This window comes from Gastrolobium bilobum, unplaced genomic scaffold, assembly GCF_033153095.1.
Source record: "Gastrolobium bilobum isolate Gb01-03AN ecotype WA unplaced genomic scaffold, APGP_CSIRO_Gbil_v1 utg89971, whole genome shotgun sequence".
In the NCBI taxonomy this organism is placed as follows: Eukaryota; Viridiplantae; Streptophyta; class Magnoliopsida; order Fabales; family Fabaceae; genus Gastrolobium; species Gastrolobium bilobum.
Genome location: NW_026898892.1, coordinates 45,386 through 63,404, shown reverse-complemented (window position 1 = coordinate 63,404; position 18,019 = coordinate 45,386). Strand labels below are relative to the sequence as shown.

The following is an 18,019-nucleotide window of genomic DNA, read 5'->3' as shown; positions in this document are numbered from 1 at the left end:
AGATGGGTTCGCGAAATTTGATTTCAAGGCCCACAAACAGCACATGGATGACAATGTGATGGCAGTCTGCATTATGTTGGCATCCATGTCGCCTGAACTGCAAAAGCATCATAAGCATATGGATGCTCCCTCTATTATCCTACATCTCAAGAAGTTGTATGATATTAAAGGCAGGCATGAAAGGTATGAGGCCTTTAGAGAATTGTTCTCTTGTAGGATGTCTGAGAGCATGTCTGTGAGCAGTCATGTTCTTAAGATGATCGGACTCATTGAGAAGCTAGGAAATCTAGGCTTCATCATGGATGCCGAGCTAAGTAATGACTTAGTCCTCACCTCACTTCCACCTTCCTTTAGTCAATTCATTATGAATTACAACATACATGGGATGCTTGTGAGCTTGCCTGAATTGTTACCTATGTTAACAACTGTTGAAGTGTCTATCAAGAAGGATAGGACACAAGCTCTTCTGATTGGTGGGCTTAGCAAGGCCAAGGGTAAGGGCAAGGAGCCTGCGAAAGGCGACTCCCTTAAGCCCAAAGGAAAACCCAAGAAGAAGAAAGGAAAAAAGAAGGGTAAGAATGCATCCAAGGACAAAAGCGATGCTGAGTGCTTCCAATGTGGCAAGAAAGGCCATTGGAAAAGGAATTGTCCAGACTACCTGAAGAGTGTGAAGGACAAGAAGCATGGTGATTCTTCTACCTCAGGTATTTACATGATTGAGATAAATTATTCTTGTGCTAATCTGACTTCATGGGTATTGGATACCGGTTGTGGTTCTCATAATCTGCAATGTGTTCCAGGTGCTTAGGAGCCCTAGAAGATTGGAGAAGAACGAGGTGGACCTCCGCGTTGGTGATGGAGCAAGAGTTGCTGCTCATGCTGTTGGAGATACCGACCTCATTTTTCCTGCGGACCTTTTATTGCATTTGAATAATTGTCTTTATGTTCCCAGCATTTCTAGAAACATTATTTCTATTTCTTGTTTAGAACAAGATGGTTTTGCTTTTGCTATTAAGGATGGTACATTTTCTATCATTTTGAATGATACTGTTTTTGGTACTACTTCTTTAATAAATGGCTTATATGTTTTGGAAATAGGAACTGAAGTGCTCAATGTAGATGTGAAACGACCTAAGACAGATAATCAATCTTATCTTTGGCACTGTAGACTAGGGCACATAAACAAAACAAGATTGTCTAGGATGCATGCAAATAGATACCTAAATTCTATGGATTTGGAATCCTATGGACAATGTGAATCTTCTCTAGCTGGGAAAATGACTCGTCACACGCCCAAAGGGCTTGAGAGTCATAGGGATAGTGAGTTATTAGAACTCATTCACTCTGATGTTTGTGGCCCAATGTCTATAGAGGCTAGAGGAGGATACTCCTATTTCATTACCTTTACTGATGATAAATCGAAATTTGGGTACATGTACCTAATGAGATATAAATCTGAAGATTTTGAAAAATTCAAAGAGTTTAGGAATAAAGTAGAGAAACAGCGTGGCAAGATGATTAAGACATTGCGATCAGATCGTGGTGGTGAATATCTGAGCCATGAGTTTCAGGATTATCTGAGAGAAAATGGAATTCTCTTGCAGTTTACTGCACCTTACACACCACACCAAAATGGTGTCTCCAAAAGGAGAAACATGACCTTGTTAGACATGGTCAGGTCTATGATGAGTGAGACTCAACTTCCAAAATCGTTTTGGGGATATGCCTTAGACACAACAGTATACTTTCTAAAAAAGGTACCGTCTAAATCAGTTCAGACCACACCATATGAGATATGGAATGATAAGAGACCCAACTTGAGTTACCTCAGGGTATGGGGATCGCCAGCATATGTCAAAGCGTTGGCATCAGACAAGCTTAGTGCTGAGAGTACTAAATGTCTATTTGTGGGGTATCCCAAAGGTACTAAGGGATACTACTTTTATTCCATGGATGAACACAAGGTGTTTGTGTCCAAGAATGCTGAGTTCTTTAAGAAGGATTTGATCTCTCAAGGAGCCAGTAGGAGTAAGATTGATCTTGAAGAAGTTCAAGGACCACAAGAACAGATTGAGGAAGCCGAGTCTGCTCCGCAGGCGACGTTCTCCAATGGAGAAGTAAACACACAACTCCGTAGGTCTACTAGGGCCATCCATCCACCTGAGAGGTATGGGTTTGTGATTGAGAATCAACAAACCATCGAGGATGATGAACCTAGTAACTATGAGGAGGCAGTCAAGGATGTTGACTCCTCTAAATGGCTTGAAGCCATGGAATCTGAAATAGATTCGATGCATCAAAACAAGGTATAGACCTTGGTTCCTAAACCGCGAGGAATAGTTCCTATCGGTAATAAATGGGTCTTTAAAAGAAAGACTGATGCAAATGGCAACGTTCAAACCTACAAAGCTAGGTTGGCTGCAAAAGGATATCGTCAAAGACAAGGAGTTGACTATGATGAGACTTTCTCACCAGTTGCCATGATCAAATCTATTAGGATCGTGATATGCTGCTATTGCAAGCATCAAGGAGTTGGAATATTCGTTTTGATGAAGTCGTTAAGAGTAACGGTTTCATCAAGAACGAGGATGAACCTTGTGTTTATAAGAAGGTTAGTGGAAGTAATGTCATTTTCTTGGTACTTTATGTAGATGACATATTACTTATAGGAAATGACATCCCTAATTTACAAACAACGAAAGACTGGCTTTCAAAAAGCTTCACCACGAAGGATTTGGGAGAAACGGCGTTTATACTTGGTATAAAGATCTATAGAGATAGATCTAAGAGGCTGCTGGGTTTATCTCATTCCACATATGTTGACAAGATGCTAAAGAGGTTTAGCATGGAAGGGTCGAAAAGGGGTTTTTCTTCCTGTCAGTCATGGGGTACATCTTTCCAAGGCTATGTGTCCTAAGTCACAGCCTGAGAAGGATCGCATGAGTGGAATACCATACGCTTTGGCTATTGGATCCATCATGTATGCCATGATATGTACGAGACCAGATGTTTCATATGCTTTAAGCATTGCGAGCAGATACCAGTATGACCCTGGAGAGGGTCACTGGACAGCAGTCAAGACCATCCTTAAGTACTTGAGAAGAACTAAGGATGCATTTCTGGTCTATGGTGGGGTTGATGAGCTTTCAGTGAAAGGATTCACTGATGCCAGCTTTCAAAGTGACAAAGATGACTACAAGTCACAATCAGGGTTCGTATTCACCTTAAATGGTGGGGCAGTATCTTGGAAGAGTTCCAAGCAGGAGACAACAGCAGATTCAACGAAAGAAGCTGAATACATAGTTGCTTCAGAAGCGGCTAAGGAGGCCGTGTGGATCAAGAAGTTCATATCTGAACTAAGGGTGGTTTCAAGCGTGGATGAGCCCATACAGTTGTTTTGCGACAACAGTGGAGCCATTGCGCAATCAAAGGAACCTATGTCTCATCAAAGATCTAAACACGTGCTCCGTAGATATCACCTGATTAGAGTAATCATTGATAGGATAGATGTAAAAATGGATTATGTTCCCACAGATAATAACCTAGCCGATTCTTTGACAAAGGCTGTTTCTCGGAGAAAACATGATAGTCATTATGAGGCTTTAGGTATACGACTTAGGTCAGATTGGCTCTAGGCCAAGTGGGAGCTTGTTAGTATATGGATGTTCTAGAGACAATCTTTTGATTAGATTAGGACATATGTGGACCTTTTATATTGTCGCAAATAAATAAAAAGCACTCTTTATCATGTTTCATATTTTGTCTCAATATTATAGTTAATATTTTATATGAGTAACTGGATGAACCCCTTGGAATAAAATAGGTGTCTCTTGAGTATCTGTGATGAGATCACGATCATGAGGATTCAAGGATACTGGATGTTTATTCCTAATTTTATGTTCCTAGTCTAGAGACACTGAGAATGGGGATCAATGATCTCGGGTAAGACTAGCACGACTTATCTACTTGTATTCGGATGCAAGGTAAAGACCTCATGAGCTACAGATATGGAAATGTCTTAGCTAAAGTCGTGGGTGGACCTATAAGGGTATAGCTCGCACTGAACAGACCCACAAAGAGACTCTATGAGGAAATCTTAGAAAAGTATCATTAAAGCAGTCTCTTAATATTTGAGTATGTCTTTCCTTAGACCATAAGTTGTCAACTAGACTGTGTTCTAGAAGACATGTTTTGATTGTATACCTCGTATACCTGAAACATGGAGACTCATAGGTATACTTTTGGGCATGTCCTGAAAGAGCACAAGCCTAGGGTGATAAGCTGAAGGAATTCATCAACTCTCTGTAAGGGATTAGGTTATCTGTAAACCGGAGAAATTGGGATAACATTTACAGGACTCGAGAATCTATGCATAGTAAAAGAGATCATGAGATGATCTTCCTTTAGAGTCAGTAAATTAAAGATTCCCTATTTCGAATAAAGCTTACCTTAAACCGCAAGGGTTGATACGTTTCCTTGCCCTAGGTTTAATGGGAAGGTAACCGAGACGAAATGAAATACATACGGTAACCAAATATGTATAATAGGATGATCATGTCATTAACTTAACTAGCTCTGGGGCAACAAAGCATTGCTAGTGCTCTGTGTTGTCATTAGATGGGTTGTGAGCTTGTTGGGCCCAAGCCCATTTATGTCAGTGGCTATGTTGGGCCTAATGGGTCACACACTAACACCTTATTGTCATGATGATATAGCATTAAAGGTATTGGGCCTAATAATGGTTGTTAGCCCAAAAAGAAGTTTGGAAGCCCACCTAAAAGGGAAAAGGGCGCATGGATCATGTAATGGGCTTGGATGGTCCAAGACATTACTAATTAATTTAATTAGTTAAATTAATTATCAAATATTTAAATTTTGAATTTTGAATTTGAATTTTGAATTTTGAAATTTTAATTTTGAATTTGAATTTTGAATTTTGAATTTGAATTTTGAATTTAAAATTTGAATTTGAATTTTGAATTTGGAATTTAAATGTTTGAATTCGAATTTGAATTGGCTATGAAAAGTTGTTTCATAACAAAAAGATAAGATAAGATCTTGTTAGAACAAATCCCTAGTATCAAGAGGAGATCTTTGATCACATCCAAGGCTGAATTTGGGGCGCCACTTTGGTTGTTGTGAGTGTCATATTGTCAACCAAATAAGCTCCAAATCAGATTTGTTTTGTTTAGAGAATCAGTGAGCTAGTTGGATCAAATTTGAATGCAACTACATAACGTATCTGGACTGTTTTTGGGGCTGAATTGGGCGCACCATATGGCTTGCCATATGATGTTTGTTAAGTCAGATTTTTGTTAAGATATTGACTTGATATCATGAGGATATGATAGGAGGTTGTTGGCAAGATTTGATTTTACAACAACTCCATTTTTCCTCTTTATTGTGCGCTACTTATGGTCAGATTTTTAGAAAAAAATCTGACCCAATTTTGATAGTTCTCTCATTTCCTTTGGTCATCCTTTTGTTAGGTTTTTCTTAAGAGGTTTTGAAAAATAACCTAGCCATATATCATCAAATCCATGCGCCACTTTTGTGAAGTTTTAAGCTGAAAATTTCACTATTCTAAACACCTTAACCTAGCCTCCTCCTTCACACATTGGACGCCTAGCAAGCTTTTGTGGTGATCAATTGGTGACTTTTCAAGAAGAGTCCTTGCATCTTGACGTGGGTGGTGTGGATCAACGTTAGAGGGTTTGAACCCTTCAAACCTTACACTGATCTCCTTGGTGTTTGAATCACAAACAAAGGTAACATCATGCTGTCTTAAAGCACGAGTCTTGATTGCATGTGTGATTCTGCATGAAAAGTTTTGTTTTTCCCTCTCACATGCTTCGTCCTTCAAGGTCAATTTAACTTTCAATCAAGCTGTCACAACTAAAATGACCCTAAAAATTGCTAAGAGATTAATAAGCCGTTGCGGCCAAATTAATCCTTAAATAAATATGTGGAGGACAAAGGAACCGAATAATTATGGCACAGGAAAGAGGACCCGAATTGAGTTGAAAAATATATGTTGTAGGCTATTTGGATCCAAATTGAGTTGAAAAATAAATGGTGCGGGCTATTTGGACATGTCTTGGCAGAAATTTAAAGGTGCGAGAGAATGGACCCGTCTTAAGCAGAAATTTAAATATGCGGGGGAATGGACCCGCCTTGAGCTATAATTTAAAGGTGTGGGGGAATGGACCCGTCTTGGCAAAAATTAAAAGGTGCAGGAGAATAGACTCGTCTTAAGAAGAAATTTAAGGGTTCGAGAGAATGGACCCTTCTTGGCAGAAATTTAAAAGTGCAAGGGAATGGACCCATTTTGAGCAAAGATTTAAAGGTGCGGGGGAATGTACCCATCTTTTACTGAAAATTAAAGGTGTGGACTTGAACCCAACTGTTAGCTGGAAATTAGAGGTGCAGACTTGAACCCGAATTAACACGAGTGCAGGATAGTGATCTCGACTTGAGATAGTGATGGCTTGAATGCCCGAAAAGTTAAGACTCATGGTGTTTATCACTTTTGCCTCTGTGTTTCTATGCAATATAAAGATGATGAAATATGCAAATGCATGTTATATAATAAAAAAACTCTTGAAATTATGAAGTTTGGAGAATTTTTCCTTTCCTTTTTATTTTTTATTTTTTTATGTTTCTTTTGTTTATGATATGCAAAGACAATGCAATATACAATGCATGCAGAAAATCATGAAATTTTCAAAATTTGAGATTTTTATTTATTTATTTATTTAATTTTACCAGTTTTATTGTGAAATTTTGTTTTTGTTTTTTTTTTGTCTTCACCTTGCCTTCATTTCTTTAGCGAGTTTCTTTCTTTCTTTTTTAGACAGTTGGGTCTTCTGATGAGCTTATGTATGAATTAGGAATAATTTCCCTTTGACTTTCTTCTTTTCTGGGGACTTCAAGTCTTTCAACAAATCCATGATTGTTTATGCTCATTATAACACAGAAATCAATCAAATGAGCCTTTTGGGAATCCTCTTGGGGGTGAAAATTGTGAAAGGATTGAATTTGGTTGGAGGTGATTTAATGTAAGATTAGGAAAGTTAAGGAATAAAAAGTGAGAAGCAAAAGAAAAAGCAGAACAAACATGTAAGAAAAGACAATCGTCAAACAAGCTCACTGAATGCATGCTTCAAAGAAATTAACATTAGTGCAATGTTCTCCCAATTTTAATCTTTAATAAAAAAACAACATGACAAAATCATTACATTATGTCAATCTCACTAATTAATAATTCAGACAATCGAGCACTCAAAGATCCTATTTTTTTTGGCTGGAAGACAATTATTTCTTCTTCATGACTCAGAAGTTAAATATTGATTGTAATAAATCATCCCTCGAGGATATTCAAATGACCGCGATCTAACATTCTTTTGACAGCCTTTTCAAAACCCTTGCAATTTTCAATGGAGTGTCCAACCATTCTTGAGTGAAAATTACAAGTCACTTCATATTCATTTCCTTTTGGATGCATAGGTTTCAAGGGACTTGTGGAGGTTTTCTCAATCAGACGAGCACTATGCAGACGATCAAACAATTTGACTTTAGAAATGGCTAGCTTTGGAAATAGTGCAACTTCTTCTTAGAAAAAGAACATCCTTGGTTTTGAGAGTTAGACTTAGGCAAATGATGATTGGGAAAATGTTGATGGCTGGTCCAAGGTGGACATTGGCTATGATGGATTTGAGGGGATGTAGGAGAATAATTTGTATGGAATGGATGAGTAAATAACACAATATGAGGCGTTATAGCTGGGTAGAGTACATTGGAAGGAGGTTGATGATTGTAGAACAATGGAGTAGGATGGATTTGATTAGCAAAAAGGGGTGGTGAGATAAGGGGTTGAAAATGATCTTGCTATTCCACGGGTTTTAACTTTGGCCCTTTTAAATCATGTGCTTTCTTCAGCTACTTCAGTATGTCCTCCATTCTTAGAGTTGAGTTTGCAAAGATTGTAAGATTTGATGGATTCAAACTTTCCAAGGAAAAATAATAGTTCAAAAGTTTTTACACCTCGACACACTTGTCGCTATAAATCATTTTTTATTTGACAATGAAATAATGCCATGAAAATCATGATTTTTTTTATGGAACAAAGAAAACATGATGAATGTTAACTTATGGTATTATTATTTCCTATTTGACTATACTATAGTTTGTCAGAGGACTATTGAGACTTGAGTGTTGCATGAGATTGATATGAGTATCATATTCATTTCAAGAGCATTTCTCAAAACGTCACTTTCGAAAGTACTAGGTCTTATAAATATAGGATAACAAACGAAAAGCAAAACATTTCTGTTGAGAACTAAGAACTAAAGCATAGTACGAGCATTCCATAACAAAATACAAATGTTCCCTAACAAAATAGGGGCATTCATACATTGCTTCACATGCCTTTAATGACCAATTATTTCATTTCTGTAATCAAATGTTTATAATGATCGATGAAGTCATAAATCTCTACCGGGGTAGTAAGGGGATTTCACCATCATCTCAGCCATCTTCAAATAATTAGGAATACCTGCAATTGCTCCATTAGCAAGCCTAGCCAAGTTTGAGAAACGAGTCATCCAAAAAGTAACTTCTTCTCTAATCTCAGCAATGACTTCTTCTTGCTCTTGAATATGATCTCTTAAACTCTGCATGTCTTCCTGCCCTCTCTGGATCGCATCCTGATATCCGGCCACTACTTCTCCATATGTTGTTGTATGTTGGCCTCTTGTCTTAATGCATCCTTTTCAACCGCTTTACTGCTTCTAAGTAACTTCTTGATTTGTTGGTTCTCAGCTAGGGCCTTATCCCTTTCTTGCCCTTGAAGTCCCTTTTTTGCATACTTGCATCGGATCGATGACTACGATTGTGAAGTCCCACATCAATGTGATTATGAAGTTGAGTATGCAGATCATTACTCTTCTCTTGATGTACTTATCAATGATGTTTACCTTCTCAACTCTACAAATGGAATCCAACTCAAAGTTCGTATGGCTCTTGGGTTAGTAACTTGGCAAGCTTTGCTTCAATGCTTTACTACTTCAAACCATTTTTGCTTCCTTTTAGTTTGTGTATGTTCTTTTTAAATTTAATAGTGTTTCAGAAGTAACTCATACTCATGATGATTATACCATGTGTATTTTATTAAGAAGTAAAAGTTCTTTAATGTTTATAATTATGTAATACATTTATTTTTGGTTCCTTTCTGCATGTGCGGATATAATCAAGTTTTTCCAGATTCGTCTTATCACCCCTTAGATGGAATGCTTGGCCTTGGAAAGGGAAAATTCAGCTTGATATCACAACTGAATAGTCAGGGTCTGATGCAAGAATGCAAGAGGGGATTCTTGCAGGGCACTAAGTCATTGTTGACCTGTAAACTGGATGTGGTGTAAGAAAAATAAGCAAATTAAGATTAATATCAATTTGAGTTTGTAATCAAACAGATTATACATGTATCTATCTAGAAATAAGAGCTTCCAATCTCATTTGCTTATGGAAATAATATCTTTTTCACGAGTAAGGGTAAAATGGATAAGTTAACTCAATTATTAACAGTGTTAAAAGGGGACTTGGATGGAAAAAAAAATCACAAGGGATAATTGATAAAAAAAAAATAAGGGTGTAACTGATAAAAAAGTAAATCGTAGGGGGTTTATGAACTTTTCCCTTAAAAAAAAGCTTTTTACACAAATTCATGGTCATAAAAAAGCACTTTTCATCCAACATATGAAGGGTGTGCATGATAACCTTCCCCGAATGAGTTTTCTTTTAATTTTTGTTCTCAGGAATAAAAATGGATGAGAAACTTGTTTGCTAAAACCGATTTATTTTTTTGTTCCTCGGATGAACCGGTTTATTTTTTGTGCCCAGAAACAAAAAAAAGAATAAATTTTTTTTTGCTTTTCTCATTCTGGGCCAAAAAAGAGAATCAGTTTTCTCTTTGGACTCTCACGACTTCGACCATATCAGACGACAACAAACCCCTCCCTTCAATCTCTTGCGTTCACGACTTCGTCTCCTTCCCTTCAATCTTTGTCGCTTGTTCTTCTCTTCCAAAATCAACGACAGCGATTGTCTCGGCCACCATCCAAGTACTTCATTCTTTTATCCCCTCTCTCTCTCAGTTTCAATTTTAGGTATCTGTGCGCTCTCCTCTCAGTTTCAGTTTTAGGTATCGCTACACAAATCTGTTTATCTCATTCTTTTGCCGAGACAATCATAAAAATAATTTATTTATTATGAAAAAAAACCATAAAAAGCATAGGGTTATATTTCTGAGATCAAAATCAAAATCATCAAAATTTGATTCGAAGGTTTTGTGCAAAACCTTTTTCTCTTCTCTGCTTCTGCTTTTCCCTAACGTTGGCCTCTGAGCATTTTCTCGAATCTGGGTATGTTCCGGTTTTCTCCTTTGCTTGGATGATTTATTACTTTCTTGCTTCTATTCTATTCTTCAATGACTTTATTTATTTATTTATTTATTTTCCTTTAGCATGGTTGATTTTCAATTTTCATCCTCTTTTGTGTTGTGTGTCAACTATGTTGAGTATTGGGAATCTGGGATTTGTTATATGTAACCTACTCTGTAATGGGTCCTTTTTTTATGGTAAATTATTTTCATATAAATAAAAATGTGATTTTTTAATGTATTTTTTGTATTTGAAGATGGGATCTTTTGTGTTCCTTATTATGTGGTTCATGTCAGACCTGAAGCATTGCTAGGGATTGGAATTTCATGAGCTTGTATTTTGTGGCTTTATTTTCTAGTTATATCAGTGCATGTTTTTGTGTGTTCCTCAAACATGGTTGAAAGGTGGTGAACAGAAACATGATGGCAAGTTTTCCTTGACGGAGCTGAGCTGCAACAATATAGATTTGTTGTGAATTGTGGTAGCCTCCTACTTTGATTTGTTTAGTATTTTAGTTAACATAACTTAAATCTGTATTTAAAACTTACTTGGGAGTTTTATTCTTAAATGTTATGATTAATTGATCGGTCACTGAAATGAATAGTTAGCCTTCAATGTGTTTTATTTTGGGTTGATAATAACATGTTAATGTTAAACAGGTAGTGTGTCACATAAATCTTGGATAAAGAAAGAAAATGAGTGGGCGGAAAGTCTCATGCTTGCTTAATTTTTCAAGTCCAAATTTAGTTGATCCTGCAGTTGTGGTCTTCTGGAGCCTGCTATATATATTATATAGTGACCATTTTATTACTTTAAATTTTGAATGTTCCTATAAAAGTTTGTCTTCTTAGTTCTGAATGCGTATTACGTTGGAAGTTATATAATAATATTCATATCTATTTTTGTAACAATCTATTTCCTTTGTTTTGTTCCCCATTATAGCCTGTTTATCTAAAAATATTGGATTATTTTACCATGTCTAAATAATAACCTGGCTGATTGCTCTAGAGCTAGCTTCTTACGGTAGACTAATAATTGTTTATATTCATTGGTGCTAGAAGACTGCAATTATCAACTTAGTGAGAATATCCTTCTTTAAAGAAATTCCTCACAATCTGCTCATGACCCTTCGAGTTTTGATGCATGTCTCATTTATTCTCAATTGCCCCCAATATGATGTTGATGAATCAAGAGACATATTTGAAATACATTGGAGACTTGTCATTTTTTTTGTTCAATGCAACATCAATTATTTTTTGCTTTAAGTATGATGTCATGAAAATTTAGTTGAGTGATGTGACTTATGTATATGTATTTATTTATTAATTTGTATCATTAATATTAAGGTAATAATATGATATTAAAAAATAAAATGGTCAAGGGAATGAGAAACAAAAAAATATGAATTGTGAAGATGATTGAAAAATAATAGTTAAAACTATATATTAGCATTTGTCGTAAAACAAAACTATATAATAAAATATTATAAATTTTTAGATAATTTTGTTAAATATAAAATTTGGCATTTCGGTTACAATCTATTATCATTTGCTATTTTATACAGCTGATGAAATTTATAAACAAAAGTAAAGAAATAGATTTTTGTTGTGTTATCAAACGTAATTCTGATTCTCGGAATAAAAATAAAATGTGTTACCAAACGTAATTATGATTCTCGGAATAAAAATAAAATATGTTAACAAACGTAATTCTGATTCTCAGAATTGTTCCAAGGCACAGAAATAGAAAAGAATCATTTCTTTTCAGAAACAGTGTCAGGAATCAGAATAGTTGTCATGCACAGCCGAAGTGTTTTTCCCTTCATTAAAACAAAAAAGCTCACAACTACAAAAAGAGGGAAAGAAAAAAAAAATTATGGTAATGGTTGACCAAACTCTTTAGATATTTTCAATCTTAAATTATTTTCTTTAATATTTTTCGGGGACCTTCCATATGTTAACTATTAATTTCAGGGGTTGAACCTACTTATCCTGATTAAATTGCATCAACAGTGCGATTTAATGTAATATGAGACTTCTTTTTTCCTTTATATAAATATAAATTTTTAAAATTTTGTACATACCTTAAATGTAATATACTCTGGCGTTTTGGCTTTATAAAATGTTACAAATTAAGTTACACCATGATTTGCTTTATTTGTCGAATGTTATGTTTTAGTTAAATTAGTTCATTACTGTTATGTAAGATTATTTCATGTTTGAGTGTCTTTCAGGCAAGCTAATGTTGAAAAAAGAATAATGATATGAGAAAAAAGTTTCCGAGGTTACTTTAGATAATTTTATCTAATGTTCTTGAAATGACGTCTTTTTGGGGTTGAAAAATTAAAAAATTAAAGTGATAAAGACTATTACAACCCTGAAATAAATTAAAATTACAAAAATATCATGATTTTTGTCCCAAAACGACATCGTTTTGATGAACTTTAGATAAAATTATTTAAAGTAACATCAGAAAAAATAAACCTAATGATATATACAAAATTGAAGCAAAACTTAATCATTACCATATTATTTAATTAAGTTCATGATTACGATTCTGAATTAAAATAATTAATTTGGTGAAGATGAAACTCATCGCTATCGTGCCGTCGCGAGTAAGAAATAGAAATGATCTCATGGGCCGGTGACTGGGCCCTCATCTAGTCAATTTTTCTATGAAAAAACATTGTTTGTTAGAACTGAGAATTGATGTGGGAAGACGTGTTTTAATTTTGTACTTATATTTAATTAAATCTCTTTTTAATTTAGGAGAATATGTTTCTCATGTTGCATAAATAATTTTGTCACATGCAATACATATAGAAGTGGGTGATACCCATTAAAAAGGAGAGAAAGAAATAAAAATAAATAACTTTAATCTACTTTTTGTATATGCATCAAATAATTTTGTCTAAGGTAACATGATAAATATTTTTTTAATTTATTATCTGATATATGAATGACCATGACACAATTCCTGATTTCCTATTATGTGGGGTTAGTAAATGGCCAAATAAAAACCCTGCTATATATCCTTATATGGATTTAGATATTTTATATGTTTTTTTTTGGTAAGCATGTGCTTTATTTCCTTTCTTCCGAGTGTTATCTATTGAAATTGTGCGGGAGATTTGATTTAAGTGGCAATATCAAATAGCATGGCTAAAAAAAAAAAAAAAAAGAATTGAGTTTAGTTTCTACTGATAATATTTTATTGACACGTCTTGACCTTATAATAAGCTAACTTTATTCTTAAACTTTTACTGTGTACATAGATTATTAATCATATCAATTCAATGAATAATTAATAAACCTGTGAATAGAAATATATATTTTATAATATGATAACATTAAGGCTCAAACATATCACTTTTTGCAAATTATATGAATTTCTAATCATTAAATTATCAACATATTGAACTTCTTGCCAAAACAAATAAAAGGGTATTTTGCTTATTTTTCTATACTCATCACTGCCCGAATTCTTAATAAGCTTTACTAATTTGATTTCGAATTTGAATCCTTCCACCACCGTGCCAAATATTACAACTCTCAAGAACTATTAGGTGCTCAAACAAGTACTAACTAGAAAGTCTGACTATCTAACAAGGACGGTGTCGTTGCCTCGTTGGTATCCAAATTATTGGTAGTCAACGATGTTTACGTAGTTGTTGAGTGTCTCAATTCTCCAATTAGAGAATTTTAGATACACTTGGTTTTAGAGCTGCTTTCCTCTACACAGAGAGCACTTTCACTGCCACCTTTACTAATCATTAAAATGTAAGGGTGATATTTATATTATGTATTCTGAAAAATATATGGATAAAATATTAAAGTTATATTTTTTTTCCTTTCAAAAAACTATTTCAACAGATGTGACACACTTTTTTTGGTCCACACTTGTACTAAAAATATTTTTCTCTACATCATACAATTCAATACATGTCATATAAAACCATTGTTATGTTTATTTTTATTTTTTTGAATAATTTCAAGAATATCCTCTCCTCGTAATCGAAGACCAATCTTTATCGAGTACTGTCGAACTCTTTCAGAAACGGCTCTTCCAAATCATTTTTTTCCATTCCAAGGCTCAAGCTCAAGATTTCTAGTTAAGGAATCCAAACGCCTTACCACATGTGTCAGAGAGAAGTTTGGTTCGTTATGTTTATCTTTAACTGTTTTATTTAAAATTTTAAAATTTTCTTTACGCTAAACATGGCATGAACTAATAAAAAAGTGACAGTTAGAACGAAAAAGGAACCTCAGACCTCATAACAGAGAATGTGGGTAATTAATGTGAAAAATGTGATGACCGTATACGAGGTTTGTCATGTACGTTTTCCGTGATTGTATATCCTTCAAGTTTAAAACAATGACAGCTCATAGCCTCATACTATGTTATCATTAACCGAATAATTTTTACATCGCTTGTATTTAAGAAACAATGGTCTCAGATAGTATTGATTCAATACAATTTGGAAAGAAAATCTAAACAATAACATAAACAAAGTATGATAATTACAATGATATATGCTGCAATTGTGAAAATTTAAGCTCTCGATACATTACAGCAGTGCTAAGTACAAATAACATGACAATGTACACAACAAACTATAAACTAGGTAATAATATATATCCATCCTTGGAGCTGAAAAACGAAGCTCATAAGGGATGGACCATTGAGAAGGAAATCCCAAAAACGTTTCCTTCTACCCTGGTCATGCTAAACTACAACTACTTCATAAATAAAAACAACAGATAGTGCTAAAGGGCTAAGAGAAGAAAAAAACAAAAACAGAAACTAACAAGTATCACTAGGAACAAAGGTAAGGCCCATGAAGTATGAGGCAGATGCTGAAAGGCCCAGAAAAATATGCAGAGCCTTATTACAGCAGAAATTTTCAGGAAATGAAATTGTGCTTGAAGGATCCAAGACTCAAAGGTTGTTTGGTGAAAATATCTGCAACCAGTGAGAACAAAATAAAGTGGTCCTAAGATGTGAAGGTTGAAGGTAGAATATCTGATAAGGAAAGAAAGTATGCATCAAGGAGAAGAAAAAAAGAACCTAGGGAAGGATTAAGGCTGAAGGCACATCAAAAGATGCTAGTTTTAGATATGATTTCAATCTTGACCCTTTTCAAAAGAAGGGCCTCATGGGACAAGAGGAAGAGGAAGAACCTGGTCCTGTGTTATCTTCTTGACTATGAGCAGCATCAACATCATGGAATTCTTGTTGATTTGGATTCACAAAAGGAAGATGTGACTGCAAGAGAAGATTATTGTTTGTGTCCAAATCATCCCACACAGGGCTACCAGGACCCCAACCTGCAGGAATTGCATTGAACCAAGCAGCCATTTCTCCCCAAACCAATTCCTGAGACTGTGAAATGCTTTCCCCAGTTTCAGCACCATTGTTAGCATTCTCTTCTGTTAATGGTGTTGGTGGTGGCAAGCTCTCAGTGTTCATAGCTTGCAGCATGTTATGGTCTTCAGGAATTGGTTCAGGTTGCTTAATGTTCTGGCTTGATGTTGAAACTTCATGAGGAGAAGAATCAGCTGCAGAAGAAGTTGGAGCTGTTGTGGATGATGATGGCTTATCCTTCTTAAGGAAAAGCTCGGGAAAATTGAGCTTAGCATTCTCTCCTCTGAGCTTGAAAGCTTCACGATCATATGCCATGGCAGCATCTTCAGCAGTGTCAAATGTGCCAAGCCAGAGGCGAGTCCTATTACGAGGAAGACGAATCTCAGCGACCCATTTGCCCCAATGGCGTTGCCTCACTCCTCTGTAGAGCTTGGTAGTATTCAAAGGTTGTGTTGGAGGCCTAAACATTGGTCTCCCATCTGTTCCTAACTTGTTCATCATCATCATCCTTCCTCTTGGACTTAGATTCAGTGCATCATTCCAATATTGAAGAAGCTGATGTTGATGTTGTTGCTGCTGCTGAAGGTGTTGTTGTTGTGGGGCTATGAATGGTGCATACCCCATGTTCTGTTGGTCCCCAAAAGATATCATTTGTTGCTGGGTTTGTTGTGTTTGTTGAATAGGTGGACGAGAAAGAGGTGAATTTGTGGTTCCAAATTGGTGTGGGAATGGCATTGGATGTTGAGACCCTTCAAAAGCAAAAGGAAACACTATTTTTGATGAAGGAGGATAAGAGTAAGAGGAAAAAGGTTGCGGAGATTGAACAGAGGATGATTGGTTTCGGTTTTGGCGTTTGTGTGAGGTGGAAACTTCATCAAAAACTTGCTTCCTCCATTGCTGTCTCCCTGAGCTGAAACCAAGACCCTTTCCTTTTTCAATCTCCCAATCTTGGCTTTCACTTTCACCAATAACATTGTGAGTTTCATGAACACCCTCCTTGCCACTGTTCTTTGCTGCGGCCATGAGTACCAACAACCTTTTCTTCCGCTCGCTCTCTCAAAGCTCAAAAAAACAAGAGCCTTTTCTAGCCTTATGTTACACAACAAAAAGAAAATTGAGATGGGTACTTGTATGTTAGTTAAAAAGGAGAAATAAAGAAGGATTTGAAATCAAATTTCAACAAAACAGAAAAGGCAATTCAGGACCCAGAATCAGATTTGTAAAGAAAGACCAAATTTTGGAATCTGGGTTCTGATTTTTAAAGCTGATCCGATCAAAATTAATAACAGAGTCGGATGCAAAAGCTCTTCATTTTGAATGGACCCATCTCAAAATATGTTGTTGTGTACACTAAAGAGCACAAAAGCAAGGGAGAGAGAGCGAGCGGGAAGCAGAGAGCAATGGGTTTTCAATGGTATTATTTGAAGGAGGGTGTGAAACTCTTCAGAGACTCAGAAGGTGGAAAGCGTGGGAGATTTTGCAAGCAAAAGGGTGTGAGAGTGAGGGGTTTATATGAGAGAGCAGAAAGGGGTTCAAATCAAACTTTTTTGAGTTAATGCTGCAAAGACTTTCAAAGGTTGGCAACCTTGGGTCCCACGCCCTAAGCCTTTGCTTCAACATCTATTTCTCTCTATTCTCCCTCACCTCTGTGTGTGTGTGTGGTTACGTTTCACTTACTCAACTCACTCTGTCCCTATCTCTTTGAGATTATATGGTTTTTTTCTTCCTCAACCTTTACAACTGTTGCAATTTGCAAAACCAGGAGGTGCAATTGTGAGGTCGGAAGATAAACAGTTGTTTAACTGTTTGTTGTTAGTACCATGGTGCGGCAAATAGGGATTGGTGACTTGGTCATGCTAAGATATTTTCTCTCTTTTTTTTCTTTTTTTTCTTTTTTTGATATATAAGATATTTTCTCTTAAATTCTCTAGTGCCCCTCACTCTGATTGTGCATTCCACTTATAAGGTTTGTATCTTAGGCACTTGGTTCCATCCAATTTCTTTTCTTAAAGCATAGTACGATCGCTCATGAAGATAAATATAAACAGTAAATAATGATCAAGTGTTTTCAAGAGAGAACAGCAGGGGAAGATAGAACTTTTAGCACGGATGTTGGTTAATTTTTTCTTTTCTTCAAATGACTGAATGCTAATTGTAACAAGGAAAAAGTTGTGGCTAGCTAATACAATTAATCTTTTATTGTCATCTTTTAATCTTTC

The 18,019-nt window shown here is 35.6% G+C and overlaps 1 protein-coding gene across 1 annotated transcript; it reads right to left on the bottom strand.

The window, feature by feature from the left end:
- Nucleotides 1-14,997: 14,997 nt before the first annotated feature.
- On the bottom strand, nucleotides 14,998-17,255 carry LOC133285108 (ethylene-responsive transcription factor ERF053-like). Its single transcript, XM_061482282.1, has one exon. It carries the CDS (start codon nucleotides 16,821-16,823, stop codon nucleotides 15,576-15,578), a length of 1,248 nt encoding a protein of 415 aa, XP_061338266.1. The 5' UTR covers nucleotides 16,824-17,255; the 3' UTR covers nucleotides 14,998-15,575.
- Nucleotides 17,256-18,019: the final 764 nt, after the last annotated feature.